The following is a 27975-nucleotide window of genomic DNA, read 5'->3' on the forward strand; positions in this document are numbered from 1 at the left end:
TGTTTGAATAGATAGATGCGTATAGATGATCGCAAGGAATTGGATGTGGATATGTTGGACATTCATATACAAGCAAGACTGTCATAAATTGATAAACGCCGGACTCCAATCATGCGGGAGAAATCTCATCTTTGAGGAATGGATGGATAAACAAGAGATATCAGGAAGAGAAAGAAAGACAAAGGCAAGACTACCGTCCACGTCCCCTTCCACCACCGCCGCCACCACCTCCTCCTCCTCCTCCTCCTCCCATACCACCCATACCACCCATCAAGCCGCCCATTTGGCTCATCATAGACTGGAGATCCATCCCACCTAGACCCGGTAGGCCACCAGCACCACCGCCGCCTTGGCCTTGTAACATCTGCATCATCTTGGCCATGTCGCCCATACCAGGCATGCCTCCCATACCACCGGCTCCACCCATCGAGGCCATACGCTTCTGCATCGCCGCCAACTGTTGCTCCTTGTTGCCACCCTTGAGCATGTTCTGGGCGCGTTGCATCTGCTTCTTTTGCCCACCGACGCGCTTTGCCATACCGGCCATCATGCGGTGTTGTGAGAGGAGGTCCTCGACTTCGCGTACTGTTGTGCCGCTGCCGCAGGCGATGCGGACCATGCGGCTGGGCTGGTCGGTGAAGATCTTGCCGTCGCTGTCAAGTTCGACGGCCGTCATACTGTCGAAGATGTAGACCATGCGGCGGAGCTTCATGGAGCCGTCCTCGTCATCGAGGCCGGCGGTGAGGTTTGATAGGCCAGGAATCATGCCGGAGAGTTTGGAAAGAGGCCCCATCTTCATGATTGACGTGATATTTTCGCGGAAGTCACGAATCGTGTAGATGCCTTCGGCAATGTGCTTGTAGGTTTCTTTGGCAGCGGCAGAGTCCTTGGTTACGGCTTGGACATGCTCAACAAGTCCGGCCATGTCACCCATTCCGAGGAGCTTCTGGATGAACGCCTTAGGTTCGAAGCGTTCCAGGTCCATGAGATGTTCACCCGTTCCAAGGAAAATAATAGGAGTGTGTGTGGCTGCGACAGCGGAAATAGCACCACCACCTGCGGCGTGGCCGTCGGTCTTGGTGATAATGATAGCTCCAAAGCCCGCAGTGGCCTTGAAAGCGGATGACTGTACTTCTGCTGCCTGTCCAATAGTGCCGTCCAACACGAGGATTGTCTGATCTGGCGTAACTGCTGTCTGAATCTGTTCCATCTCTGTGAACAACTGCTCTTCCTGCTTGTGGCGACCACTGGTATCGACAATGATAATCTCAAACCGCTCCTTCTTGAACTTAGCCACACCCTCCGCTGCGACCACGGCGGGATCTGTCTGTGTTAAGCTTCCGTAGTATGGGATCTTGGCCTTAGTAGCGTTCTGCTTAAGCTGGTCAAAAGCACCGGCACGGAAGGTGTCCGCACAAACGAGGGCGGTCTTGAACCCGCGCATCTGATAGTGCCGGGCGAGCTTTGTACATGTAGTCGTCTTACCCGCACCCTGTAGACCAACAAACATGATAATATTCGAGCGCCCCTTCTTAGGCCGGAAAGGCTCTGCGTGGGGGTTGACAAGGGCAACGAGCTCATCGAAGACGGCTTTCTGAATGACACGCTTCTTGTTCACAGCTGCGGGGAGGGAGGCGAAGTTGACGTTGGCTTTGATCGATTTACGGAGGGTCTGGACGAGACGGACGTTGACGTCGGCGGATAGCAGGGCAGCGCAGATCTCTTTCACCATGTCCTCAAACGCCTACTCTCACTGTTAGTATCCAAGCTGTCATAGTGTGTAGGTGGGGTGCGCACCTTTTCGTCCAGATTAGGAGACCGAGTCAAATCATTGACGGCGGCGTTAATGCGCCGCCCTAAGTCTTGAAGAACCATTTTGCTGGGTTTCGATGATAGTAGCCTCCACGAACAAAATATAGTTCATACAGCCGGAGGAGATGTGGTAGCAGACAATCTGAAGAGGTGGAGGCGAAAGCGAACAGACCAACGTTCACTCCACAGCCAATCAGCGGACGCGGTCTTTTTCCGCCCGCGAAGCAGAAAAAAAGTGGAAGCTTCAGCACTCCAATCTGTTTACTGATTTCAACCAACAATTCCAAATTTACATCCCTCGAAAATGCCGCTCACGACGAGTCAAAAGAAGAGAAAGGTTCTCGAGGGCTTTCAGGGCAAGACAGGCCGCCCTAACAAGAAATTCAGAAAGCAACGCCAATATCACAGTTCCGACGACGAGGACGACAATGAGCCCACGGATTTCAAGGCCGTCGATCTTGCAGACTCCGATGACGAACCAGAGCAAGTAACCACGAAGAACTTGAAGCAGAAGTCAACTCGGAAACCCGAGCCGAAGAAGAAGCCTGAGAGCGACGAAGATGATCAGTCCGAGTCCAACGCCGACTCCGATGCAGACGACGACGATAACGATGAATATCTCGACTCGGACGATTCCACAGGTGCTACCGAAGGCCGGAGGAATGTTCCAAAGCGCAATGACCCTTCCGCTTTCTCTACATCCATTTCGAAAATTCTTGCTACGAAACTACCATCATCCGCACGTGCAGATCCCGTTTTATCTCGCAGCAAGACTGTCACGCAAGCCACAACTCAACTCGCCGAAGAGAAGCTCGACAATCAAGCTCGCGCTAAGCTGCGGGCGGAGAAGAAGGAGGAACTAGACCGGGGCCGTGTTCGTGATGTCCGGGGCCTTGAGACCGGCCAAGCTGGTGCCGTTGCCGAGGAGGAGAAGCGACTGCGCAAAATCGCACAGCGCGGTGTGGTCAAACTGTTCAACGCTGTCAGGGCGGCACAGGTTCGTGGTGAGGAGGCTGCAAGGGAAGAGAGGAAGAAGGGTACAGTTGGAATCGGGGAGCGCGAGAAGAACGTCAACCAAGTTAGCAAGCAAGGGTTCTTGGAGTTGATTAGCGGGAAGAAGGGGAAGCCTCTCAACATTGAAGAGGCGTAACGGCTGTTTAGTTTCTGTTGATCTGGAAATGGTATATCCACGGCGTTAGGGCATCATCGGGGAAAAAGTTTATGTACAGTTCATCATGCAACACATTGAGTGGAGATGGGAATACCCTGTGTTATATTACATCTAGTTACAATTGCATCCGCTGTATAAATTCGTCAATATAATACACGCTGACTGGATGAACCATTTTAATTCTTCGCCTGGAAGTCGCTGGCCTGCAGATTCCGAGTCATTGAAGGCAACCGCACCACCAACCCATCCAGCTCCTTGTTCATTAGTACCTGGCAGCCCAGCCGCGATGTCTCTGTCAGTCCGAATGCTAGATCAAGCATATCATTCTCGTCGTCTGAAGGCTCCTCCATCTTATCAAACATATCTGGGTCCTCCACTATGACATGACAAGTTGAGCAAGCGCATGAACCACCGCAGGCGCCTATAAGCCAGCCAGTTAGTACGAGTGTGAAAATCCACAGGAAAAAGCCCACTAACCCTCCATTTCCAAATCATTGGCTTGCGCAATATCGAGCAAATTGTCGCCCTCTGACACCTGCAAATCAATCTTTGTGCCGTCCTTGTCGATGAAAGTCACATTGATTCTAGCTAATTAGCATCCCGCAGCGATACAATGCAGGCAGCGGTAAGCAGGACTCACTCCTCTCCGGGCTTGGGGGGTGTGATATGGCCATGCTTCATCCCCGTCGTAGCGGAGAAGCTCCGAGCTGAGTCAACCTGCTTCCAAAGCCGTTGTCTCTGAGCAATATGGAAACTCGATGTCGCCGTCTTGGTCGGCATTTGACTTGAGCAAGTGGCGCGCGATACTCGTGAGGAATAGCTAAGGAATCGTGCTGACTGGTGGCGACAGGCGTGCTCTCCAGCAGCTGCATGCCGCAGCATGTTCAAACCGGCTTCCTTCCAGAAGGCCATTGGGCTAATTAAGAAGAGAGGAGAGTGTGAACTGGGTACTTGAAAATGAAAGAAAAGACACGAGCAAAGCCGGGGCCTCAGTGCAGATCGTGGAGTTGAGTCAAAAAGCAAGAAGCAGGGAAATAAAAAATCCCGAGCAAAGGCGGCATTTTCGGACTTTTCTCGACTCTACCTTTTCTCCTCCTCCTCGTTCATCCTCTTCTACCCCTCACCAACCACCAGAACACGATCGTTTCAACAGATCAATCGTTCGACATGTCCTCCCGCGACGGACCAAATCCCCTCCGTCCTTACTACATCCCCCCGTCCCTCGGCCTCGAGCAAGACCCTTCCTTCACATCGCCGCCCAATGCCTCCTCCGCCCAGGTCTTCGGAGGTACCGCGCGCGATCTACTTCCCGACCTAGACTATTCCGACTACCTTGAGAGCTCTCCTTCGGTTTCTGGATGGGTTCAAGACGCTCTAAACAGTGCGATTCAGCGCTACACCACGGTCCTTACGGCACAGCCGTTTGATGTCGCAAAGACGATACTGCAAACATATGTCGTGCCGGATGACGCTGCTTCTGGTCAACTTCCTAAGAACGACCGACAGAGGTCGGGGAGGGGCAGTCGAACTGACTCTTATGATGATGTTAGCTCCGATGCCTATGAGGAAGACGTGAGTGGTTTGTCTGTAGGACCCGGAGCTCTGCTAACAAGCTTCCATAGGAATTATCCTCAGATGATGAGAGCAGCTACTTCACCTCTGCCGCTCCTACATCCCCATCACCATCCGCTCGACGTACTCGGAAGCCTCGTCGCCAGATCACTGATCGCAGCGGCTACATCACGTCTTCCTCCTCCTCCAAGTCGGCTACGCAACATGCCCTTGTACTCAAGAATCCCTCGTCGTTGATGGAGGTGCTCTCTCAGCTTTGGACCACGAGCGGCCCGACGTCATTGTGGAAAGCCACCAACGCAACCTTCATCTATTCATTGCTCCTCCCCACACTGAATACCTTCATCCGGAGTCTTCTATCTGCTATTGTGGGCTTACCGGAAGACGACATTACTCCGTCCATGGCGAGCGACATTCTCACCTCCACTTCCCCGGTAGCGACCCTCGTTCTTTCCTTCATCGCTTCTTCGCTATCGGCCATGCTGTTGTCTCCAATTGATACGGCGCGAACCTTCCTTATCCTATCGCCAGTCACCCACGGCCCCCGCTCCCTGCTTCGCGCCATTCGCCAGCTTCCCACACCCAACTGCACGATTCCCCCGCATCTCGTGCCAATTACCGTCCTTCATTCCAGTCTACCCACCCTTATCACACATAGCACCCCCCTCTTCCTGAAAACGTACCTCTCGCTTGATCCCGTTCTCCATCCCTCCACCTGGAATATCCTGACCTTCATTGGCTCCGGCATCGAGATGGCCGTCCGCTTCCCCCTCGAGACCGTCCTTCGCCGTGCGCAGATCGCAACATTCACATCCCCAAGCATCCGTCAAAACAGTGCGGGCTCCGTTCGTGTCTCAGCCGCACACGCAGCAGATCAAGCCGCAGAAGTCGAAACCATCGTCCCGACACCACAAACCTACCGCGGCGTCGTTGCCACAATGTGGGGCATTGTCTACGAAGAAGGCGTCCAACCCACGCCGGAAGCTCAACGAGCCCACGAACTCCTCGGCAAGCCCGTGTCGCGGAGCAAACGCCAGGGTCAGGGCATTCACGGTCTCTACCGGGGCTGGAGAATAGGCATGTGGGGTGTCGCAGGTACTCTTGGTCTCAGCCTCCTTGGACACGGTGCAGGAGGGGGCGATGACCCTATGCCTGTCGGTGGCCGATTTTAATATCCCACGCTCTGATTTTGCGAAGCGGTTGTGTCCTCTATACCCTCTCTTTTTAGGACTTCGATCGTGCTTCGCTCTTTGTAATATTACTAACGTCTTGATGGGACATATCTTATACCCAATCTCATATATGCGCGGGGTATGACCGCAGGAGTACAGGTTTGCAGCTTGTTTGGCGTCTCATATACTCTAGTTCGCTAGTTATGTGTATTTAGCGCATCTCTGCTCTACAAATTCATCTAATGCAATACGGCCGATCCATGATCTCATAGTTCATTAATCTAAAAGACCATTAATACCATTCGTACTAAGAATCGATCTTAAATATAGACTCAAGCCGCAGAACTTTTCTTTATGTAGTTTATTTTCTCTATCATAGATCTTCACGGTATGTATGTGTGGTCTATCAAGAGGAATATCCGTCAGAGACCAAGACACTCCAGTAGAGTCCAGTCGAGTCGAGTTTACCACCACAATGGCAGAAGCAAAGCCAAAGAACGCCGTCATTCACCCGTCTAATCATCGCAGTGTAGTACCTAAGCCCACCGTATCCAACCAACCCAGTACCCGGCCATAAAGTCCCCTTTTGTGTATTGATTTTTTTTATGTTTTGATGTTTCTCGCAATGTTTCCTGCCCTATTATCATCGGACGGTATTCATCAGAATGTATGAGTCTTCGAGTTCATGAGCGGTGTTGTGGTTCGTATAATACAAACTCAGACGTGAATGAGTCAGGTTTGGGTATCATAAAAGAAAGAGAAAAAAAATAAAAAATAGAGGGAAGAAAGAAGAATGGTGAGGGAACAGAAATCAACGACTCGGGGATCTATTTGTCTGCGAACCGGCGGTCGAAGTATCGTAGCACGCCCATGACGCTTGCGGCCTCCACTTCCATGGCGGCTCGAGATGCAGCGTTGTGACTCACATCTCTGGGATTAGGAAGAGTGTGAAGCTTTGGTAACCAAGAGGTAAGTTCATCGCTGGCGCGGGAGAATTTTGGGTGCCGGGAGAGTGTTGTGAAGGCGTCGGCGCAGGAGAGAGTGAGGGGGGTTGCTGCACGGTCGGTGGGAGCTGGAGCGGGACGAGGTGCTGGGGCGCGGGTCTGGCAGCATCCACCGTCAGCACCCTTACCGCCGCAGCATCCCGTTGGAGTGCCACTGGCTGAACGAGAGGCCGCTAGCGTTTTGCAGAAAAGGGTTCTTCGAGGATCCGAGACGCAGGCGGCGCATGTGCCCGGTCCATTGGCGCAGGGATTGGTTGCCTGGCTAATGGGGGGGAGGGTAACCTCTGAGCGGGCGTCTGTTTCGGAGGGAGGTGGTGTGAACTGGGACATGTTCTGGATCGGCGCTAAGCGGTTGTTCTCGAATGTGCTCCCTCGTCGACGTTGCTCTTCTTGCGCAGCCATTTCTGCGCAAATGCAGGGTGTGCCGTCCTGACAGAAACCACAAGGATCAACCGGAGGCGAAGCCACGGGACTGAGAGTGTCATCATGGTGAGGGGCAGCAAATCGAGTAGTGAAATCAATTTCCATCTCCTCCGGCTCTGGCTTGATCTTCGGCTCAGGGTCTAGTGCTGGGCGATTCATCTCGAGGCCGGGCATTGCGAAAGCGTCCTCAATGCACTGGCAATGGGACGTAGAGCACCGGTTACAGCCCAGAGGAACTTCCTCCAAGTCGGACTGCGTCGTGTTGTTCGACGAAGCCCTTTCGGTCTCTGTGCGGGATCTCTTGGATCCTCGGGGTGGCAATGGCACTGCATCGGTCGATGAAGCGCTCTTGTCCGGCAGAGAGGAACGGAACTCCTTCACCAGGGTTTCCCGAGCAGCTCGTTCAACGGAAACCTCTTTCTCGAGAGCATGACACCGGTCGCGCCACCATGACATCTCAGTTCGGCATTGTTCGACCTCACGCGAGAGGGTTGAGATCTGCTCCTTGAAGGTAGCGACGTGAATTTCATGGTCATCCTCGATGCACTTGATTTGGTCTTCGAGTTCGTTCACACGCGCCGCTCGACGTTCGCGAAAAGCTCTCTGTGCAGCTCGATTTTGGGCCTTGCGTTTTGTGGGAGGAGTATCTGTGGCCGGTTTGCGACCTGGTTTGGGACGGGGAGGAATGACCCATTCCTTGGAAGTGACGGAACCGGGAGTGCCGGGCCCGGGTGACGGTGAAACGGTAGGCTTGGCGACCAGCGCGGGGGCCAAGGGAGCAGCAGAAGCTGGAGCGATGGATAGAGCTGGCTGAGCTGCCATTGTGTGAAAGGGACCTCTTTATGCTCTAGGAGCCTGAGGTGGGATTAGTTGCGAGCCAATGAAGTCATTTGGGGGGAGTGCGAACGGCAAGCGGTGGTGTCAGTTTGTTACCGCTTCGGCCGGAGGAACGGATGTGCGTCCTTCAGCAGAAGCGAGTCGAGAGGGAAGAAGGGCGATGTAACCGATGAGGAGTATAATTGGAAAGTAATATGTTCACTCATTTATTGAGAAGATTATTGAGGATTGGGAAAGTAGGCAAGAGAGGGGAGGGATGGGAGATAGGTAAGATACGGGTTGGAAGAGAATGGAGGGTGGGCGATGAGGTGGTTTTGTCTTCGGGAGGGGAGAAAAGTCGATCGGATCAGATTAGATTATCGTGCGCTCAATCCGACCTCGGAGCGAGTCGTTGACTCGCACGGTGGACTCGACTGGAGCTCTGACGGCAGCTACGGTATCTTCGATTGGTCAGAATAGGGTTCAAGACGGAGCAGCTCTGTCTCGTCCTCTTTTTTTGTCTGTGGCTCTGTATGGTTCGGTCTTGAGAGCGTGGAAGAGTCCATCTTTTAGGGTTAAGGCGTAACATTGATGAGAACAGCATGAAGCTAAGCTCACTACTACTACATGACAGTGTAGGCTCTGGATAAGACTGAAAGACGAATTGAGTTCAGTTCAAGTTCTTCACATGGGAAGCGAAGTTGTGGTTGAGTGACTGGCACACTGCAGACGGAACCGAGTTTCCCTCGTCGTCTGATCTTATCTGATCCCACCTTTCCCCTTTGGGTAGCCCAACCTCTGCTCCAGGCTCCAACCTGGCTCACCTCCTCCACACCCCTCTGCACACTGAGCAATAATACTGAGCTCACTGGATACTCCAAGAGGGGGCGGGCGAAGATTTCTTTTTTCTTTACTAAGGACCCGGCATTATTAGATCCTCTCCTCCGCGGGACCAACGGTCTGAGCTCGAACGCCGCGCGCTGCAGTCCAGCTTTGACCACCGAAAAACGGAACTCTTGACCGGAATCCGGTCCAAGCAGGTGAGCGTGCCACCTTGATTAATATTGCATTTCCATGTCTTGGTATCCCGTGTTGAATATTGCCCAGACAATGCTGCAATCCGAGGCGGTGACATGGAAGCATTTAGCTGACAGCATGTGCAGCGGCTTTACCTAGACAAAGCCTTGACAGTGACATATACTAAACTACTGCTTGCCTAGGTGTTACTAGTAGTCACAGCTGTATACAGAATCCAAGTCCTTGATAGTCTGTGCAACGTGTGCTGTGTGTCTTATTTATCCCTTTGCCCCCCTTGGCTGAACGAACAGTTCATGTTTATTGCAATTAGACTAACAGCTTCCCTTGTCCTTCATTCCTTAGAGCACACCTAGAATCCTCAATCCCTTTGCCGCGTGGCCAAGATGAAGTATCTGGATCGCTTTCTACGTCACCTCCATTCCAAGGAGAAACAAAAACAACAGATTCCGAGCAATATCTATGGTTAGTTAACCCACATCTCATTTCAGGTCAACTATAAACTAGCCCGTGCCTTTGAGCTTTTCTCCATTCCTCGTACGAACTGGAATGGCTCCCATCTCACTGGTATATATAATGCTTTGCGAAGTTTTGTCGGTTCTGACTATAACTTCGAATCGCGATATCAGCTGGCCATGACTTGAGATTTCTTATGCACTTGCCTGTTCATATATGCTCGAATGGTATAACGGAAGATGCTAATCTATATTCTTCTGTCCATATTTCTAGTTGGACCTGTGGTGCACGCGGAACAGCCACCGAATACCTTTAGACAGAATGCGCCACATACTCCAAGTGCCTCGTCGGAGCCGATGAGTGTTTTTGCCCACTTCATGGTAAGGCGACATTTCTCTGTGTGCACAATGCGGCTGTACTAACGAACCAGGTTGGGGTTGCAGGGTCTATGTCCCCAGCCGATTGGGAACGCGATATCAATGAGGCTCAGAAAGCCCATATAGACGGATTTGCCTTGAACATCGCTCCTCAAGACGATTATACCGATCGTGCTCTCCAGACGGCTTACGACGCTGCCGAACGAGTTGGCGGTTTCTCTCTATTCCTTTCATTCGATTACGAATCTGGCGGACCATGGCCCTCAGACCGGGTCATCACCACAATCAACGCGTACAAGAATAGAGCCGCTCAATACCTATATAATGGAAAGCCATTGGTATCTACATTTGAGGGGGTGGGGAGCTCAAGGGACTGGACTTATATAAAGGACGCAACAGACTGCATCTTCATCCCAGACTGGACGAGTCTTGCACCTTCGGGCTTGCATACTGTTCACGACGTGGTTGATGGTCATTTTAGCTGGGATGCCTGGCCAGTAGGAGCCCAGGAAAAGGACACCTCAAGCGACGAAGCGTGGATCAATGCACTTTCTGGCAAACCGTATATGATGCCTGTGTCTCCTTGGTTTTACACGAACTTGCCGCAATGGAATAAAAATTGGCTCTGGCGTGGCGATGACCTTTGGCATTACCGTTGGCATCAAGTTATCGAGCTGCAGCCAGCGCTTGTTCAGGTATGCTTGAAGACCCCTCGAGCTATGGTTGGGACTAATTGTTTGTGTAGATCCTCAGCTGGAATGATTATGGAGAGACGCATTACATCGGTCCAATCTTTGAGCCAGGGATCCCCGACGGAGCAGAGCGCTATGTGAAAGGGTCTCCCCATGACGCGTGGCGTGCACTCCTGCCATATTATATCGACGCCTACCGTCGGCAGAGTGGAAGACTAGGTTTGAGCCAGACGCCGTCCGCTCAAAAGTACCCCATCTCATACACGGACAAGATTGTGTATTGGTACAGACTTAACCCCAGTACCTCAGGAGGCTCCGGGGGAACAACAGGTAATAGTCTGAACATGGGGCAACCCGGATTGAACCCCGGGGAAGTGTCACAGGATCGAGTGTTTGTCAGTGTGCTAGTGACAGAACCGAGCCAGGTGCATGTTCAGATCGGCGATGCAGCACCGACCATTCTACCCGCGAAGGAAACAGGAGTGCATCACTTCTCGGTGCCTTTCGATGGGCAATCAGGACCTGTACATTTTGCGATCGTGCGTCATGGCAGGGAGATCGAGTCGACCGTGGGGCCTGCTATAACAGAGCAATGTCCAAATGGCGAGGTAAATTGGAATGCGTATGTCGGCTCTAGCTAGTTGGCCTTTAGAAAAAGAAATATGATCGTTCGTGTTCAAGACTTAAAGTGCGTGATTTTGGGCGATGGTGGTGTCGCCAGGCAGCCAGTAGCTATCGGAGATAAGCACCGCCTCCTCACTCTCCGCATGACTCCAGCTGTTCTCCGTCTCATCTCCAACTCTCCTCCATTTCCCCTCCTACTTCCTATCCTCTCAATTACACGTTCTTAATCATCTACCACCGTCGTTACTCCTATCTCTCTACAATGACCAAGAAGGCTGTCATGAATCAGAACTCTAGCCTGGCATTTCGCCAGTTTGCCCGGTTGCCCGAGACCCTGCACTTTGATTACCAGCCTCCCGCTCCCGCCCCTGCTCCAGAAGCTGCACCCCCCAATGCAAGTGTAACGTCAATAAACCCCGAGGACTACTCGCAAGCGTACTGCGACTTTATGACAGCACACCCTACTATCTTTCACGCCGTTGACGGGTTCGCAAAGCAGCTCGAGAGCAAGGGATACAAGTACCTGTCAGAGCGGGAGTCGTGGACATCAAAGCTTGAACGCGGGGGTAAATACTATACTAAGCGGAATGGAAGTGCCTTTATCGCTTTCTCAGTCGGCTCAGAGTACGAGAGTGGGAACGGTATCGCCATCATCGCCGGTCACATTGACGCCCTCACGGCCAAGCTGAAGCCCGTCTCGAAGCTCCCCACCAAGGCCGGATATGTCCAGCTAGGAGTGGCTCCGTACGCTGGTGCCTTGAACAAGACATGGTGGGATCGTGATCTATCTATTGGTGGAAGGGTTCTCGTTCGCAGTGCTAGCACTGGCAAGGTCGAATCCAAGTTAGTCAAGCTCGACTGGCCCATTGCACGCATCCCATCGCTAGCAGAACATTTCGGTGCTCCTGCCCAAGGACCCTTCAACAAGGAGACGCAGATGGTTCCAATTGTCGGAGTCGACAACTCCGACCTCTTTCAAACTAGCGAAAATGCCACAGCCGCAGACGACGGCATCGAACAAGGTACATTCGCTGCCACGCAACCCCCCCGGCTTATCAAGGTGATCTCCAAGGAACTTGGCATCACAGACTACAGCAGCATTCTCGACTGGGAGCTCGAACTCTACGACAGTCAGCCCGCTCGCCTTGGTGGTCTCGAGAAGGACCTCATTTTTGCTGGTCGTATTGATGACAAACTCTGCTGCTACGCCGCACAGGAAGCCTTGATTGCCTCTTCAGATGACACCTCTCCTGCCTCCATCAAGATGGTTGGCTACTTTGATGACGAAGAGATTGGCAGCTTGCTCCGCCAAGGTGCTCGCTCCAACTTCATGTCCAGCGTTATCGAGCGCATCGCCCAGTCCTTTGCAACATCATATGGACCCGACCTTCTCGGCCAGACTGTCGCAAACAGTTTCCTCATCTCCTCTGATGTCATTCACGCCGTCAACCCCAATTTCCTCAACGTCTATCTTGAGAACCACGCTCCTCGCTTGAACGTTGGCGTTACCGTCTCCGCGGACTCAAATGGTCATATGACCACGGACAGCGTCAGCCACGGGTTCATCAAGCGTGTCGCAGAGCTGTCTGGCTCCAAAATCCAAATTTTCCAGATCCGCAACGACTCACGAAGTGGTGGCACCATTGGACCGATGACGAGCGCACAAATCGGTTTGCGGGCTATTGATGTGGGTATTCCGCAATTGAGCATGCATAGTATCCGGGCGACCACGGGAAGTTTGGACCCTGGATTGGGTGTTAAACTGTTCAAGGGGTTCTTTGACCACTTCGAGCAGGTAGACAAGGAATTTGCGGATTTCTGATTTGACGTTTACTCGTGATCTATGCAACATGTTGGCATCAACTGGCCTGAATTGCATCTTATATTGGGGTTGCGTGGCGCTTGGTGATAGACCCATGTTTTGAGTATGCTTCTCATTTAGGTATCAAGTGATGCTACAGTCCTACGTTTCTAAGGGAGAATTCTGTTAAGTTATAACTATACCTATAATCAGGATCATTTTCCAATATAAACTGCGTTGAATGTAAGAATTAATTAAAGTAAAGCAGCTTAAGAAAACTAACCATACTCAGTCAACCCTATACCCAAATCCTGTCCAAGCATATCATTTTACATCTATAAAAAACCACCAAACCATACCATCAACCCCAATAAGGAGTAAAGAAAAGTCAACGATACTCTCTACTTCCTTGTCACCTCCCTCTGGATCTCATCTCCCCCCTCCCCACCCGCCAACGGCACCAACGAGGACGAAGAAGACGAATCCGTCCTCACCTCCGTCCTCACAACAACAACGCCAGCATCCTTAATCCCATCCCGCCCATCTCTCTCATCAGTACTTTCAAACCGCACCCCATCCCTCCCGTCCCTCCCATCGTTCGACTCCCCACTCCCAACAAACACCCTCGCCTGCGTCCTCCCAGCCCCAATCCCAAGCCCAGCCGCACCAGTTGCAACTCCATACCTCGTCTTAAAAACCCTCTCCGCATCCCCCTCGCAGCTCCCATACTCCAAATCATCAATGTGGGTTGTGATCGTCGTACGCACGCCCAACCCGCCCATGCCGGCCATGCCCCAGTACGCCGGCGGGTCAATGTCATGCACGTAGTTGTTGTTGCGGCTGCGGGAGAGTTTAGAGCGGGATCTATTGCGCGGGCTATGTAGCGCGTGTCGGCTGGCTGTTAGGGAGGAAAGGAGCTGTGGGATTATGCGCGAGATTAGGGGGCGGAGGGTGGGCAGGCAGGCGCAGATTATGCCTGTGTTGCATTCGATTGCGGACCAGGTTGCAGCGCCGATGTTGTCGTCTGGGTTTTTTTTGGTTAGAATTTATTGGGGGGATTAGATAGATGGGGAGGGAACATACAGGTTGGGTCTGAGGAGTCGGCAATTGTTTTCAGGGCCACGAGGCGGCAGATGCTTGTTACGCAGACGCTGAGTTGGCTTATTAGCTCAATGATGAGGGCCGGGGAGGAGTGCAGAGGGACGTACAATCCACCAAGTGCAAAGATCGAGATTAGGGCAACCCTTTGCTTCATTGGTAGTTCCAATGCCGCTAATGCGGGTATGGGGATTATCAGGATAGCCAGGTCCGTGGTGATATGCATAGATGCGTTTGAGAACCACAAGCCCTTTGAGCTAAGGCACGATCCTTTGATAGTAGGGTCCCAGAATCGAGCTACAGGGATGCAGTTCAAGAACCCGCTCAGGACGGCCCAGGAGCCGTATGTGGCGAGCAGCCCAAGCATAACCCAACATGTGTGGCGCATGCGGCGGGATGGGAAGACACGGAAGTACTGCATCAGGATTGAGGCTTTTGCACATAGCAGAGCGGCATTGTAGAAGGGGATTGTTATCCAGAAGGCCTGTGATAGATTAGCTTGGGACGTGTGTAGTGAGAGCGGGAAACATACCTTCATCTGCTCTATGAGGATCGGCGTGGGAATATCGACTAGATGCATGCCCATTCCATTGAGAGCCTCACCGATGAAGAATGCCATGAAGACAAAGGAGAAAAGCTGTATCGTAGTTAGAATGGTCTGTATAGGAGGAACTCGGCTTGGTATACCAAGGCAATGACAATCATCCAGTCATTTGCTTCCACGCGTTTGATCAGCTTGGTTCGAGTATAAACCCGGGCAACGACGAGGATAGTGGCCAGGCTGGTAAAGATGATGCTGATCACTAGGCTCTGGGTTCCGCGAGGGGAGAGGTAGGACCTTTTGTGCTCCTCGCGGGACAGAACCTGATGAAGATCGGATGCTACCATGGTGGGATCACAAGTATAGTCGGTGATTATCTTAGGGGATGGAGATACCAGGGCTTATTATGTTGGACACTCCGTGATCTCACAGAAATAATTGCTTAGCCCAGCCCGTAACATGAGGGAAAAGATGATAAAAGAGTGACACAGCCTACGTTGCAAAGGAGAACCATGAGTGGCGAAGTATACATATGCTCGGGGTGGGCGTATTTGACAGGACGTAGTTACCTGCGAACAGGTAGCAAGTGGCTTGGATTGCGATTCATGCACATGCTTCTTCACATCCGACGAATGATGCCCCAAGCGAAGGCGAAACCTAGACAGTCGTTAAGAGCAAGGGGGAGGATAAGTATATGATACAAAAACGCCACAGCCAAATCCAGAGAGTCTGGATGGCTATCCAGATCGATCTGACACTGGTTCACCAGAGGGTAAATTGGTTTCCGCAAGAGGTGGAGGCTTTGGCTCTGTTACTGTAAGCCTCAGGGCAGCAATAACGACGTTGTGCATACAACGCCAATGAGGCGATCCAACCACGGAAAGGGAACCAGTGGGTACTGGCCGTCAGGATCAGCGACGTATCTAAACTTAAATCCATGCACAGACGGAGATCGAGAGGTGCATATCGCGTGGTTGACGGCATGCTGTGCGGTGCATGTATCCAATAAGCTCTCCTGCTGCTCAGGTATTTGGGCTGATAATATCAGCTGGCAAAAAGCCACATGTTACGTGTTCTTCTAGGCCTAGAAGCTCGTCACCAAAATGCTAGATTAAACTTGCAGCAAGATTTGCCTGACAGAGCCTAACTTCCTGTCCACAAACGTAGGGTGGTGGTGGCCCTCGGGGTTGACAAGAGGATGTCTAGCCAAGAGCAAAGGAATCAGCAGTCTCTTCCTGAATCATAACTGGTCGTAAAAGCCTCATATGGCATCGGCGTCGATTGAGCGGCTGAGCCAGCCCAAAGACTGATATGTCACGGACTCTTCCAGTTTTCTTGCGAATATTAGTTCTCAATGGTTAACAAGTACAAACAGTATATCAGGTGGATCATATTTCGATTCCGGGTGCCAGAGTTGACAAACCATTTCTGCAAAAATTACCGAGCAGTTGTGTTGGCTCGTTCTTGGAGATAGTTGGATATATCACATTGCTCAAGCTTCCGGAGTGCGAGGGCCCAGTTACCGAAATAGCGAACACTTCCAGCCCGTCGATTAGCGACTGTTGGAGTCTCCGAAATGCATAGCATGACCGCGAGGAAACATGTTTCTCTCCCCTTCCGTAGCTGTGTCATCCACAGCGATTCTAGGTAGAGAGTCGTCATATGCTTAGCTCAAGCGGGCGAACAGAGAGAATAGATATACGGAGTTAACAGATGCCACTGCAGGGGGGAAACGATTCGCAAGTTACTAGTTACTACTACTAGACTGAGCTGAAGGCATGATGACAACATGGTCATGCAAACTCATGACTCGAGTGACAAGCTCTAGAGGTCTAGACGCTGTAACCACGCCTGCTGTCACCAATTGCGAAGAGAATCTGAGAAATACCATTTTTAGAATTCTGCAGCACCGTAAACCGAGCTATCATAAGCCGGTAGTGATCTCCGAAAGGAACAGTCTTTTTGGGCACGCCGGCCTCCGAGCCCTAGGCTGTCCTTGGTTTCGAAGCCGCAAGTCTTCGTGGGTCAGTGCTTGAATTGTACTCAATGAAAGAGTATAAGTCACGAATAAAGATCATGTATCGGGCAATGTACACCATAATCGAACACCAAATTGATTCAAGGCCTGTGAGTTGAGGTTGAAATGAAGAGCAGCAGGAAGCAGCAACAACAACCTTGGGGGATGGATAAGCCCGATAAGCCCGATAAGGATCGGATAGCGCACAGACCACCTAAAAATCCAGTAGAATTTCGAACCCACCATCGCATTCAATCACCACAACCCCGCAACGTTACGCTCTTCTCACTCCGTCTTTGTTCTGATCGGAACAGGCCCTATCTAACTTTTTTTTTTGAGCTGCCCAATATGGCGGACTCCACCCCTACTAAGCCCGTCCACACCATCGTCCTGGACGCCGGTCCTATCCTGAAAAATAACCCCCCGCTTTCCACGCTCTTGGCCCAATGCGAAGAACTCGTCATCACACCCTCCGTGGTTGCTGAAATCCGGGATCCCGATGCGCGCCAACGAGTCCAAACCCTCTACCTTCCGTTCCTGAAACAACGTACACCGTCCCCGAAAAGCGTCAGTATACTGAGCGAATTTGCTAGAAAGACTGGTGACAGGGCAGTGCTGAGTAGGACCGATATCGAGGTCTTGGCTCTTGCCTATGAGATTGAGTGTGAGCGCAATGGTGGAGACTGGAGGCTGCGCAGTGTTCCTGGACAGAAACAGGTCAACGGGAAGCCCCCGGCGCACTTGACCAAAAGTGTCGGAGAGCAACCTGAAGAGGCGGCGAAAACGGACGATGCTACCGAAAAGTCGGCAGTAGAGCAGGTCACTGAGGGTCTCAAAGCCGCGACACTCGAAACCAAAGAGGAAGAATTGAACACAGAAGGTCACGTGGAGACAAACCCCGAGGAAACAGCAGAAATTGGCCAAGCAGACTTGCCCGTCGCCGAAGACCCTCTAGAAGCAACCAAGTCCGAAGAGAAAGAGGACGGGGCTGCATCCGAATCGGATGGCGAGGAGTGGATTACACCGTCAAACCTAAAGAAGCGACAGGCGATCGACGAAGCCGGTTCGGCAACCGCTACCCCAGAGCCCAAGGTGATGCAAGTTGCAACGATGACTACTGATTTCGCGGTTGGTTTACCTCTAAACCCTAGTCACTCTTATTCTATGGCTAACACTCGATAGTGTCAAAATGTGTTGCTGCAAATGAATCTCAACCTTCTGTCTACCGCTACATTGCAAAGGATTAAGCATTTGAAGTCCTTCGTCAAGCGTTGCCATGCATGCTTCTCAACTACTAAGGATATGAGCAAGCAATTCTGCCCACGCTGCGGTGGAGACACTCTTACTCGAGTCTCCTGCACAACCACCGCCAACGGACAGTTCCAAATGCATCTGAAGAAGAACATGCAGTGGAATAACAGAGGCAACGTCTTCAGTGTTCCTAAGCCTGTCCACGGCAGTTCAAACGGAAAGTGGAAAGGAGGTGGTGGCAAAGGAGGTTGGGGAACTGAGCTTATCCTTGCCGAAGATCAAAAGGAATACACCAGAGCTACCGCGGAGCAAAGCCGCAAGCTCCGCCGGGAGCGAGATTTGATGGACGAGGATTATCTTCCCGGTATCCTCACCGGCGAGAGAAACAAACAGACTGGTCGTATCAAGGTTGGAGCTGGCAGGCATATCAACTCACGCAAGCGGTAAACGCTTGTTTTCATGATTGCATTATGCGGATCGGAGTTTATGGTGCACAAAAGTCAAGGGTTTCAGGAATTGATAGGGATTACGATCATGCTTGGATGAGAATGGCTGATAGAGCATATATAGCCAACGCAATGAATATAGAGCTGTTTTTACGTACGGCCACATAGTCATTCTTCGTATAACTCTCTCCCGTCAAACATGATATATGTTCGAACGGAATAATTGGTATTGGGAAATCGAAATGAATCCATATATAACACCATTCGCCAGCAAATGAATCAAGACCACCTTTTGATATTACTCCCCCAGAGCCACATTCCGATTCTATAGCTGGGCAGCTTCCTTATCTATAAAAGTCGTTAGTTTCCACTCTCGAGCAGCGTAATCTCGTCGATGAACGTACCGGGCTGCTGGGTGAGCAGAAGGCCGTATCGCTTCTTAAGAGTAACACGGTGACTAAATTTGTAGGTTAGCGCCTGTCCAACATATAATTGACCCAAGTGTGAGAGAAGAGTAGCTTACCGAGAGTACTTGTCGTCCGGAGAAAAGCGAGCGGGGTGGGCGCTCTTTGTGACCTCGCCGGCGGGGGTGACCTTCTTCAGCGTGTAGATACGCTTGCCCTCATCATCCAGAGTGTACTATCCAAGTTGTTAGGATTTTGCATATCGAAACCAAACCAGCACGAATATCGAAATCGAAACATTCAGACTCGAGTTCGGGGGAAATGCGGAGCTGGACATACCATAAGATGCATCCTAAAAATTTTAATTAGCTATTGAATAAGAGAAATGTAAGGATAAAGATGACTCACTTGACGGTTGGTTATGCGAAATAGTGTAAAAGTGGAATGCGAGATCTGTAGCTTTGCCTACCAGGACTCTTTGCGATGCAGGAAATTTTTTGGATGGAGGAGTGGTGCACGGGCCCCAAAGCTCGGCTGAGTCATCGCTGAAGCCCTTTTTAACCGCGCCGTGAGCCCAAAAATTTTACCTCTGTAACCCACGAAGAAGTGAAGACGATTTCTTTGACAGAAGAAAAAGATGAGATTGGTGAAGCTTGTTTGATCGAAGACTACAGCAGGATACTTGATGCAGTATCTGTTACTCATCGCTAATCTATTCCAACTACTTTACTTGCCCATCTTCCCCTCCGCGGTGCTGGCTATCCTGCCGGGCTTGATACTCCCAGAAACACAGCTTTTCTGGTAAGCCTCAGTCTAGAATTGTTCTGTTCTGGACTCGAAAAGAGTGTTCGCGTGTGCTCCGGTGATGACACCTTCAAAGCTAAGGCAACGGCAACCTTGATTTCTAGCTGTTGTCAATGACTGCTTGTATTAGACTACAACGGTATCTGAGGAGCACAAACCGCATCACTTTTATTTGAGTCGGGATTTATTCATGTAATACAAAGCTTCCTTGCTGATTCTTGACCCCGTAGTAGCTACTGAGATAATTCAATTGAATTACTTTTGATTCCAAAAATGGCTTCCCAACCTCCTTCTAATGTCGTTCCCTCGGCGCACGAGGTAGCGCCCTCTACAAAGAATCGGGGCCCAAGACGTCAACGGCCTGACTATAGGCAAATCCATCGATTCCCTTTACCTCTCACTGTCCACCCTTTGCCTCCTCTAATCCCGCATAACCCCATTTCCGTCATAAGTGTGCTCCTCTCGTACCTCACATACCTTGTCGCACCACCACACACTGACATTTACGCTGCCTATTTCGACTCGAACACATCCTCGGTTCATGTTACCGACGAGAAGACAGTCCGGGCTCTGTGGGAGATGGGTTTTTTTGGGAAAGGAAGCCTGAGCCGCAGTGAGCCTACCTGGTTGGATCAAGAGAAGAAGCGGAGGGGCCTTCTCAGGGGTGTGACAAGTGAGGAGCTTACTCGCCAGCGGAGAGCCGAGCGCCGTGAGTTGAAGCTTCAGAGAGCAAGGTCGGAGAAGTTAATCATCGAGCAAAGACTTCAGGCGGAAGCCGCCGCAAGAGAAGGTCGCACGTCGACGGACTCCCCGTCCGACCTGTCATCATCCGCACCTGGTGTTACAAACGGCACCACCGTGACCGCAGAGAAGTTTTCCGTGAAAAAGGCTAGAGAGGCTAGGTTTCTGGAGGCACAGAAGCTCGCGCGACAGGACAGGGAGGCCAACGAGAAGACCGTTCAGTTCTCTACTACAAATGTCGACTCTGGTACATTGGGCACATCTGGAGAAACAGCTGCCGACGGGAACAATACTCTTGAAGAAACCACAGTCAACAATGAAGAACACCTACAATTATCCAACGAGGAAGCATTCTTCCTTGTATACGGACTGGGAGCTCTGCACATCTTCGGCCAGGACCAGAAAACTATACTGTCCGCGAACGACTTGCTTGCCTTATTCTGTCACCACTCATACTCGCCTCCCCGGCAGCCATCCGCGGACTTGAAGACTGACGACCCCTTTCTTATCTCATACGTTGTGTACCACCATTTCCGTTCCTTGGGATGGGTTGTACGCTCTGGTGTAAAATTCGGAGTGGACTACATGATCTACAACCGTGGTCCTGTTTTTTCGCACGCTGAATTCGCCGTCGTGGTCATTCCATCCTATGACCATCCATACTGGTCCCAAACGGCGGACCGTAAGGCTGAATGCGATGCTAAGCAGGCACGCAGTTGGTGGTGGTTCCATTGTGTTAATCGTGTCCAGGCCCAGGTCAAGAAGACCCTTGTGGCTTGTTACGTCGAGATTCCGCCTCCATCCCAGGACTTGGAGGGAGCGTCGGCTAGCAGCATTGACATTGGTGCATTGCTTGGGCGCTACTCTGTGAGAGAGCTTATCATCCGGCGTTGGATACCGAACCGGTCTCGCGATTGATTGGAGGCTTATGTACACTATAAAACGGGCTGCGAATACCCTTGGGCTTAACATGCAAAGCGACCTGGTGTAACTCTCTGTAACTTAGAAGGCCTATACATCTGGTGTCTGCTTATCAGGGAATCTGGTAGAGCCATCCTCAATCCCACAAAAGCGGCCGAAACAAAACTTCTCCAATTCACTGCCCTTGGGACAGAAGAAAACGCCGAGTGCATACCATACGTCCATTCACTCAGTGCTTGTTCGGTCTAAGCCTAAAACAGTAATATTGCTTTTTCACGTGACCGACGCGTTTCGCGTTTTAATTCCGACGACCGGCTGGTGAAGCTTTGAGAGTAAAGTCTATATCTCAAGCCATTTCCTGCAGTGAGCAAAAAAAGCAGGCATACCATGAGACTATCCGACTATTTCGTCTCAATATCGGTGGGTTGAAAGCGATCATGGAGACCCAAGATGATAGCATTGATATCGCGAGGCTGCAACGCGTCGCGCTGGGCTTGGTGAGTGATTACAGGTCGATTTTGGGCAAGGATCCCTGCACTAACCCACTCACTCCTTCGCCTCAGGAATCTATCACATCCCAGCCTTTCTTGGAGGAGTCCAGGGCAATTGAGATCACTCCTCCTCAAGACCCTCAAGACCCTCATCAGCCTACAACCGTAACGCATCCTGACGCCACTACCGCGATACCAGATACTCAGATTCCCTCCGATGGGCGCCCTACACATGCATCTGAAGCAGAGGAAAAAGACGGCAATGTCACAAAGACTCTAGATTTGAATCGGCAGTCTCCTGAACGAACTACACTACCACCCTCTACGGTGCCACCGACTGCCAAAATGGGCTCTGCCGAGACACTCCCTTCAGACACCCAAGTCATCTCCCAATCGGTTTATGATGAAATTCTCCGACGGAACAACGAAGGTGGCAATGATAGACCTGATAGTAATGCCATTGATCGAGCTACACTTATGACCCTGAATGAGGGCGACAGCGGCCATATCGACTTGCTCTCTGGCTTTGATGGTGCTCATATTCACCTACCGAATACCGACGAGAATGATGATCAGAGCAGCTCAAAATTAGGTGAATCATCTCCTCTCATGTATGAGCGAAATGTATTCCCGGAGTCTCAACGATTCATAACGAAGACTCCCGTGACAGCGACAAAGCAGCATCACGTCGAGGCTGTCGCCACGGTGTCTCCCCTTGTCTCCCGAAACCCTCTGGCGTCGGATCTTGAGTCTGCTAGCGGTGTCATGGCCTTGAGTCAAGTCTTCAAAGCTACCCAGGCGCCATCATCTCCGCTGGTCAACGGACTACAATCAGACCTAATGTCGGACCGGCCGTCGCCGAACATCCCTATACAGCACCGGCCGGTCGCTCCTTCCCTTTCCTCCCCGTTCAACACACTTGCCGCGACCTTCCCGCGCGAGTCGTCCCAGACCCAGATGAATTATATCACTTTGAAAGAGTCACAGGCGAGGAGAGATAACATGGCTAAAGAGAGGATGACTCGCTCAGCAGACCATATCTACTCAGAAGATCACAGTGACGGCGAATTTGACAAAGAGCCTAGCTTTATTGAACGTGCGAGGCGTCAGCGGCGAATTGATCAGGAAACTGCAGCGCAGTTTGCCGCATTTTCGGCTCCCGCGCGGCAACTAAGCCACCCAGCATCAGATATAGGAAGAAGGACAAGGTCTGTCTCTGGTGCGCCAGAGCGGCAGGCCTGGTCTGATGGACGTGCAACAGCCGGCTGCGAAGCACAGCATGAACCAGCTGTAGAGTTACAAAATGCTGGCATTAGCGAAGAGGAGACAGAACAAGAAGAGGAACTACCGCAGCCAACGCCTCGATCTCTAGTACCGAACTCCTCTACTGAGGAGGATAAGGAAAATTGCAATGATCCGTCCGCAGTCAGTCTGTCCCAAGCAGCGAGTGCTCATGACCGACTCTCGCAGGCACTTTCATTACACGAAAGTCCAGTGGCAACTAGTAGAGAGCCCGCTCAACCTATCTCGGATGCACGTCTGCATCGGGCAGATCAAGATGTGACTGAAGAGCCACATGACGGAATAAGATCGTCACCCATCACAGTGGTCAAAGATTCACAGAGATATGGTGACGAGCAAGCCGAACATAGCGAGAGCCCAAGCAGGGGAAGTCAAGCGCGCGTCCATGCCTCCCAACAACAACAACAACAAAGCAAGCCTGAAGCTACCCACGAGCGAACCACATTTTTACCCGCCAAAAACTTTCCTTTGCAGCATCTTACCCAAGGATCTGAACCGCACAGTGAAAAGTTCCACACTGCCCCTGTTGCTCCTCTACTTCTTAGCAAGTCAGATCCCGCGAGTTCTGCTAAATCCTCTCATCCCTCTGGAAATGTCTCACCTAGCCCGCAGCCCAACACAGTTCGTTTTCATGACTCGGCCGATCCAGAAGCCCTAGATGATGGGAGTAGGGTACCGACCTTGGACTCTCGGGACAAGTCATCCTCAATGCCATCTCGAGTGGCTGAGACACCTGTGCGTCGGCGACAGAGGAGCTCTAACGATCCACAACCAGTCGCCACGATTCCCGAGACCAGCCCCAATCGCATGGCAGAAGGTTGGATGAGTGATGGTAACAATGAAGCCGCAGAAGATGACGACCTACCTCCTCCCTACCCGAGAGCATTCAAGCACACCGAACAGTCCCAACCAGCTATCTCCGATAGCTCTTCTCCAATCAAACCGCTGATCAACTCAAATATTCTTTCAAGCCCCAGTGGGAGGCAGCGCAGGGCGTTGACGGAGATTGCGGCTGACGCTTCGCCTCAAGTCGGGGGCGCACTCGATGTCAATATCAATATCCTCTCCGCAGATGATCAGGAATTTAGGTCTGCCCTTGGGATGTCACCCATCCCACCGCGCAAGAGGCGACGAGGTAACGACGGTCGTAACATCACCGCATCAGATCCAATAGTACCAGTCACACCCCGTTCAAAACCTCAATTAATCCCTCTTCAAGAGGTTGAAGAGGGAAAGATAGCACCTGTTATACAGCCAACAGTACCAGAAGCCCGGCGCCAAGGTACTTTTCCTCGGCGGGCAAAGCCTTCTAAGAGATCAGGATCTATTTGGGATACTGAGGATTCTCCCAAATTTCGAGTATCTAGTAAGGAACGTTCCCAAATGTTCGCTCGTTCTTTAGCTCGCGAGCGTCAACCGTCAGAACCTCGGGAGCCTCGAGAACCTGAACGAGCAGAACGAGAGCCGCAGCAAGGCCTGGGACCTGCTCCAGTCGAAGGTTCTCAGATGGCTGTCTCAACTCCTGCTCCTGAGGTGTCGAGCAGCGAACCTGTGGTTGGGGAGAGCCCAGCAGTTAGGGAACAACATCCTCCCACTGGCAATGTGATAATTGCGCCCAACCAGGTTATTGCGATCTGGAGAGGGCAGAAGAGGGCTTACTTTCCGGCAACTTGCTTTGGGCAACCCTTTAGAACCTCACCGGATCAGTACCTGATCAAATTTGAAGATAGTGCTCCACTTGAAGTGCCCATTGGGACGGTTAAGAGACTCGAACTGCAAATCGGTGATGCAGTCAAAGTGGACATGCCGAATGTACCAAAAGTCGCCCATATTGTCAAAGGCTTTGCCGACAAGCTCAGTGCAGAGGATCTATCGAGTGAGGCCACAAAGGGAGTTATTCCGGTCACAGATGTATATGGTCACGCTACTGTTATCTTGGGCCCAAAGCAACGGAAGAGCCTACCAAGCTGTGGTCTCTCAGTCCCTGAGAGTGTTATAAATGTCCCTATATCCAGAATATACCTGGATACCGTACTGTGGAATCGTCTACAAAATCGGTCTTTCAGTTACAACTCTGGCTCAGCTACTTATGAAAGTCGTTTTCAGACGCCTTCCGACAGACACACCACCCCGACTTCGCCCAGCACCCGACTGTCTCGCAGCTTCCGTCTGTCAACTGGTCTTTTTTCAGGAATGGTGTTCGCAGTATCTTACGGTGATAAGAGCGATGCCAAGTACCGGGTGACAAAGATGATCCTAGAAAATGATGGTCGAATCTTGGAGGACGGCTTCAACGAGTTGTTCGAGTTGCCCCTAAATGCTCCGCTGGCGACACCAACCAGATCTCCTGCGCCCATATCGAGGAGTGCCAGTGGTTATCTTCAGCTCAAATCCGGGGTTGAAGATGCTGGTTTTGCATGCCTTATCGCAGATAAACACTCCCGCCGCCCAAAGTATATGCAGGCTCTAGCTCTGAACCTCCCTTGCTTATCAGATCGCTGGGTAGAGGATTGTGTTGCGAAGGGTCAAATCCTCGACTGGGAGATGTACCTTCTCCCTGCTGGCGAGTCGTCATACCTTAACGGTGCAACAAAATCGAGAATCCTCACGCCCTACCCGGCCAGCAAGGCACGGTTCTCTGAGACCGTCGCGGCTCGACCGAATTTGCTAAACGGCCAGTCTGTGCTGCTCATTACAGGCCGTCATGGCAAAGCGGACGAGGAACGACGGAGAGCGTATATTTTCTTGACGTATGCTCTGGGCGCGTCGAAGATTGAACGTGTTCCTGATATTAAATCAGCCCGAGAGGCCCTCAGCCAGTCGCAGTCTAGCGAAGAAGCCTCTACATGGGACTGGATCTATATTGATGATGACGACAAGGCGGCAAAGACCTTAGCTTCTGGGAGCACTGGGATTGCGTCGAAGAAACGGAGAAAGTCCAGACTCACTGACTCCATAAACGAGGACGACCTGGGCTTGAACAGCAATGTGCGGATTGTTGGCAACGAGTTTGTCTGCCAGAGTTTGATTCTCGGACGGCTTGTTGACTAGTAACTTATCCGGCGCCTGATCTACCGTCTGATTTATACCGTTGTTTAATTGATTCCTGATGTAGGATAGGGACGATACCCCAAGCACCATGACTTTCCATAGCAAATTATACCCCTTGTTTGTTGCCTGCAAATTGATGTCGCTACGCCTCAAATACTATTAGTCTCATTCAAAGCATTGTCTGCAGAAATGACCAGAGAAATAAAACTATATTGAACAGAGGCTTATCACGTAATATCTTCCTATAATACAAGAACACCAATCCTAAGTGCTAAACGAGAGCAACCACAGGGCAAACCGACTAACATCCACTCTTTCACCGTTTGCCCTTCTTCTTCGACGCCTTCTTCTTGCCCCTCAGACTCTTCATCTCAAGAGCCTTCTTAGCCCTAACCTGCCTCTTCCTCCAGGCCGTCCATCGGTCGCCCCGCTTGAAAGTGGCAGCAGTGATACCGGCCTTCTCGGCGGCCCGACCAATCTGCCAGTTTGCCTCACGCCACATGTATCCAGGACGCAACTGCTTGTCAGCACCAGCATCCACAGCCGGTGCATCTCCAACCGTCGTCCCATCCTCTCCAACAACAACTCTCAGACTTGACTCGACGTCTTCAACAGCCTGCGGCTCCATCCTCACAGCAACGCGGCCCAACTTACGGCGCGTCGGCGCATTCTTAGGCGTAGGTAGCGTCCCATCCTTCTCGAAGACAATTCCAATATACTTCCGGCCCGGGTGCAGCTCGGGATCACGGTAGTAGCGAACATATCCCGACTCAGCGGCATAGATAGTATGGTCCCTCCCCATAGCACAGTTCTCGCCGGGGAACCACTTCGTCCCGCGCTGCTTGAAGATGATGCATCCCGGGACGACGTACTCGCCGCCTGTGCGTTTCGCGCCGAGGCGCTTTCCAGCGGGATCGCGGGAGTGCTTGTTTGCGGCTCCTTGAGCGGAGTGAGAGGCGTGTCGGACTTGGGTCAGGGAGAAGAGGGTGTTTGCGGAGAGGAGTGGTGAGGGTGTTGCGGAGAGGGTTCGGGGGAGGATCGATTGCGGTGTTGATTGTTGCGGGAGGACGCGAGGGATTGGTGTTTTTGTGCGGGTGATTGCTCCGCCCAGGGCCCGGAGGGGCGTGAGCAGCCTGGGTTGAAGCATCATTGTGTAATTGGCTTCTGGTGTGGTTGGGGGTCTAGATGGTGTGGTTGGAATGACTTTTTTCTCCGGGATTGGGGAGGCTTGGCGCACGTCACGTGGGCGTGCGGGATATTGGAAGGTGGCATTTCGAAGTATACAATTACGCGCCAGCCACTCTTCGATATTACTCTACTCCTTGCTCTCTGCTAAGCTGTGTATACTGAGAAGCTCTTAAACTGTTTTATCTTTGTTCTCTAAAAGCCGTATACGCCGTCAGGTCCGCTATAATGTTATCCAACCTCGTCCGATATTTCGGAGCTCTCCTCCTACTGGTCTCCGTTGCGCACGCGCAGTTCCAATTCTTCGAGCACATGTTCGGAGGCAATCAAGAACGCCAACAATCAGCGCAGCAGAATGTTCCCAGTGACAGTTCGCGGTATCAGAGCATGTGGGAAGGAGGTAAGAGCACCAAATATAGCCCTAGACTGGCCCCTACCTGCCTATCAGACGACTGACAGCTAGCAGCACGGTGCGATAAGTATCTCTGCCCCGGTACCCTTGCCTGCGTTCACTTTCCGCACCATTGCCCGTGTCCGCATGCCAATGTCGAAGAGAAATTTGAGTTGGGTGAGGGGAGCGCCATTTGTGTCTCAAAGGGAGGATATAAGCCTGGGGAAGCTGCGCGAAAGGTTGAACTAGCTCGAAAAGGACTTCTGTGATTGCTAGAATCATTAAAATGCTTTTGTGGTGGTGATGTTGCTATATACAGGCTGGGAGTTGATGATGGACTATGGACGAATAAATGACATACTGGGCGAGACAAAATG

The 27975-nt window shown here is 51.6% G+C and overlaps 12 protein-coding genes across 12 annotated transcripts; 6 read left to right on the forward strand and 6 right to left on the reverse strand.

Annotated features, from left to right (window-relative positions):
• Positions 1 to 18: 18 nt before the first annotated feature.
• On the reverse strand, positions 19 to 1984 carry BJY04DRAFT_229376 (RNA-binding signal recognition particle subunit SRP54). Its single transcript, XM_073719057.1, has 2 exons — positions 1798 to 1984; positions 19 to 1744 (listed from the first exon to the last, which is right to left on the reverse strand). The coding sequence occupies exons 1-2, from the start codon at positions 1873 to 1875 to the stop codon at positions 191 to 193; spliced, it is 1632 nt and encodes a 543-aa protein (XP_073576138.1). The 5' UTR covers positions 1876 to 1984; the 3' UTR covers positions 19 to 190.
• A 92-nt stretch (positions 1985 to 2076) lies between these two features.
• BJY04DRAFT_178872 (rRNA-processing protein RRP15) lies at positions 2077 to 3109 on the forward strand. Its single transcript, XM_073709813.1, has one exon. The coding sequence runs from the start codon at positions 2117 to 2119 to the stop codon at positions 2960 to 2962; it is 846 nt and encodes a 281-aa protein (XP_073576139.1). The 5' UTR covers positions 2077 to 2116; the 3' UTR covers positions 2963 to 3109.
• Positions 3110 to 3995, reverse strand: BJY04DRAFT_178874 (ferredoxin family 2Fe-2S iron-sulfur cluster binding protein). The gene is made up of 3 exons (XM_073709814.1): positions 3624 to 3995; positions 3461 to 3567; positions 3110 to 3404 (listed from the first exon to the last, which is right to left on the reverse strand). The coding sequence occupies exons 1-3, from the start codon at positions 3893 to 3895 to the stop codon at positions 3160 to 3162; spliced, it is 624 nt and encodes a 207-aa protein (XP_073576140.1). The 5' UTR covers positions 3896 to 3995; the 3' UTR covers positions 3110 to 3159.
• An 88-nt stretch (positions 3996 to 4083) lies between these two features.
• BJY04DRAFT_100582 (mitofusin complex protein UGO1) lies at positions 4084 to 5865 on the forward strand. Its single transcript, XM_073707926.1, has 2 exons — positions 4084 to 4555; positions 4606 to 5865. The coding sequence occupies exons 1-2, from the start codon at positions 4151 to 4153 to the stop codon at positions 5725 to 5727; spliced, it is 1527 nt and encodes a 508-aa protein (XP_073576141.1). The 5' UTR covers positions 4084 to 4150; the 3' UTR covers positions 5728 to 5865.
• Positions 5866 to 6085: 220 nt separating this feature from the next.
• Positions 6086 to 8259, reverse strand: hapX (bZIP transcription factor HapX). The gene is made up of 2 exons (XM_073709815.1): positions 8062 to 8259; positions 6086 to 8009 (listed from the first exon to the last, which is right to left on the reverse strand). The coding sequence occupies exon 2, from the start codon at positions 7974 to 7976 to the stop codon at positions 6555 to 6557; it is 1422 nt and encodes a 473-aa protein (XP_073576142.1). The 5' UTR covers positions 7977 to 8009; positions 8062 to 8259; the 3' UTR covers positions 6086 to 6554.
• A 1132-nt stretch (positions 8260 to 9391) lies between these two features.
• BJY04DRAFT_205037 (glycosyl hydrolase family 71-domain-containing protein) lies at positions 9392 to 12976 on the forward strand (the record flags this gene model as incomplete). The annotated part of the gene is made up of 5 exons (XM_073713558.1): positions 9392 to 9470; positions 9735 to 9841; positions 9892 to 10533; positions 10584 to 11138; positions 11429 to 12976. 5 exons carry the CDS (start codon positions 9392 to 9394, stop codon positions 12974 to 12976), a joined length of 2931 nt encoding a protein of 976 aa, XP_073576143.1.
• A 380-nt stretch (positions 12977 to 13356) lies between these two features.
• Positions 13357 to 14941, reverse strand: BJY04DRAFT_213857 (uncharacterized protein; the record flags this gene model as incomplete). The annotated part of the gene is made up of 5 exons (XM_073715051.1): positions 13357 to 13979; positions 14039 to 14106; positions 14164 to 14537; positions 14586 to 14690; positions 14741 to 14941. 5 exons carry the CDS (start codon positions 14939 to 14941, stop codon positions 13357 to 13359), a joined length of 1371 nt encoding a protein of 456 aa, XP_073576144.1.
• A 1929-nt stretch (positions 14942 to 16870) lies between these two features.
• BJY04DRAFT_178898 (rRNA-binding endoribonuclease) lies at positions 16871 to 18415 on the forward strand. The gene is made up of 2 exons (XM_073709816.1): positions 16871 to 17739; positions 17794 to 18415. Exons 1-2 carry the CDS (start codon positions 16960 to 16962, stop codon positions 18307 to 18309), a joined length of 1296 nt encoding a protein of 431 aa, XP_073576145.1. The 5' UTR covers positions 16871 to 16959; the 3' UTR covers positions 18310 to 18415.
• On the reverse strand, positions 18416 to 19183 carry BJY04DRAFT_178899 (H/ACA ribonucleoprotein complex subunit NOP10). Its single transcript, XM_073709817.1, has 5 exons — positions 19121 to 19183; positions 19052 to 19064; positions 18832 to 18947; positions 18713 to 18765; positions 18416 to 18656 (listed from the first exon to the last, which is right to left on the reverse strand). Exons 2-5 carry the CDS (start codon positions 19061 to 19063, stop codon positions 18634 to 18636), a joined length of 204 nt encoding a protein of 67 aa, XP_073576146.1. The 5' UTR covers position 19064; positions 19121 to 19183; the 3' UTR covers positions 18416 to 18633.
• A 606-nt stretch (positions 19184 to 19789) lies between these two features.
• Positions 19790 to 26182, forward strand: BJY04DRAFT_229381 (uncharacterized protein; the record flags this gene model as incomplete). The annotated part of the gene is made up of 2 exons (XM_073719059.1): positions 19790 to 21124; positions 21622 to 26182. The coding sequence occupies 2 exons, from the start codon at positions 19790 to 19792 to the stop codon at positions 26020 to 26022; spliced, it is 5736 nt and encodes a 1911-aa protein (XP_073576147.1). The 3' UTR covers positions 26023 to 26182.
• A 30-nt stretch (positions 26183 to 26212) lies between these two features.
• Positions 26213 to 27195, reverse strand: BJY04DRAFT_178906 (mitochondrial 54S ribosomal protein bL27m). Its single transcript, XM_073709818.1, has one exon. The coding sequence runs from the start codon at positions 27170 to 27172 to the stop codon at positions 26339 to 26341; it is 834 nt and encodes a 277-aa protein (XP_073576148.1). The 5' UTR covers positions 27173 to 27195; the 3' UTR covers positions 26213 to 26338.
• A 240-nt stretch (positions 27196 to 27435) lies between these two features.
• On the forward strand, positions 27436 to 27867 carry lcl2 (the record flags this gene model as incomplete). The annotated part of the gene is made up of 2 exons (XM_073715052.1): positions 27436 to 27607; positions 27674 to 27867. The coding sequence occupies 2 exons, from the start codon at positions 27436 to 27438 to the stop codon at positions 27865 to 27867; spliced, it is 366 nt and encodes a 121-aa protein (XP_073576149.1).
• Positions 27868 to 27975: the final 108 nt, after the last annotated feature.

This window comes from Aspergillus karnatakaensis (genome assembly GCF_047715665.1).
Source record: "Aspergillus karnatakaensis strain CBS 102800 unplaced genomic scaffold BJY04scaffold_4, whole genome shotgun sequence".
NCBI classification, from domain to species: domain Eukaryota; kingdom Fungi; phylum Ascomycota; class Eurotiomycetes; order Eurotiales; family Aspergillaceae; genus Aspergillus; species Aspergillus karnatakaensis.

Coding starts and splice junctions, on each gene's coding strand:
- BJY04DRAFT_178898 (XM_073709816.1), top strand. CDS start 16,960: ATGGCGGACTCCACCCCTACTAAGCCCGTCCACACCATCGTCCTGGAC. Junction 17,740..17,793: donor CGATGACTACTGATTTCGCG/GTTGGTTTACCT, acceptor AACACTCGATAG/TGTCAAAATGTGTTGCTGCA.
- BJY04DRAFT_229376 (XM_073719057.1), bottom strand. CDS start 1,875: ATGGTTCTTCAAGACTTAGGGCGGCGCATTAACGCCGCCGTCAATGAT. Junction 1,745..1,797: donor CTCCTAATCTGGACGAAAAG/GTGCGCACCCCA, acceptor CAGTGAGAGTAG/GCGTTTGAGGACATGGTGAA.
- BJY04DRAFT_100582 (XM_073707926.1), top strand. CDS start 4,151: ATGTCCTCCCGCGACGGACCAAATCCCCTCCGTCCTTACTACATCCCC. Junction 4,556..4,605: donor CCGATGCCTATGAGGAAGAC/GTGAGTGGTTTG, acceptor AAGCTTCCATAG/GAATTATCCTCAGATGATGA.
- BJY04DRAFT_178874 (XM_073709814.1), bottom strand. CDS start 3,895: ATGGCCTTCTGGAAGGAAGCCGGTTTGAACATGCTGCGGCATGCAGCT. Junction 3,568..3,623: donor CCCCCCAAGCCCGGAGAGGA/GTGAGTCCTGCT, acceptor CTAATTAGCTAG/AATCAATGTGACTTTCATCG. Junction 3,405..3,460: donor CAATGATTTGGAAATGGAGG/GTTAGTGGGCTT, acceptor GCTGGCTTATAG/GCGCCTGCGGTGGTTCATGC.
- BJY04DRAFT_178906 (XM_073709818.1), bottom strand. CDS start 27,172: ATGATGCTTCAACCCAGGCTGCTCACGCCCCTCCGGGCCCTGGGCGGA.
- BJY04DRAFT_178899 (XM_073709817.1), bottom strand. Junction 18,766..18,831: donor CCGGACGACAAGTACTCTCG/GTAAGCTACTCT, acceptor CTACAAATTTAG/TCACCGTGTTACTCTTAAGA. Junction 18,657..18,712: donor TCTGCTCACCCAGCAGCCCG/GTACGTTCATCG, acceptor CGACTTTTATAG/ATAAGGAAGCTGCCCAGCTA.
- hapX (XM_073709815.1), bottom strand. CDS start 7,976: ATGGCAGCTCAGCCAGCTCTATCCATCGCTCCAGCTTCTGCTGCTCCC.
- BJY04DRAFT_178872 (XM_073709813.1), top strand. CDS start 2,117: ATGCCGCTCACGACGAGTCAAAAGAAGAGAAAGGTTCTCGAGGGCTTT.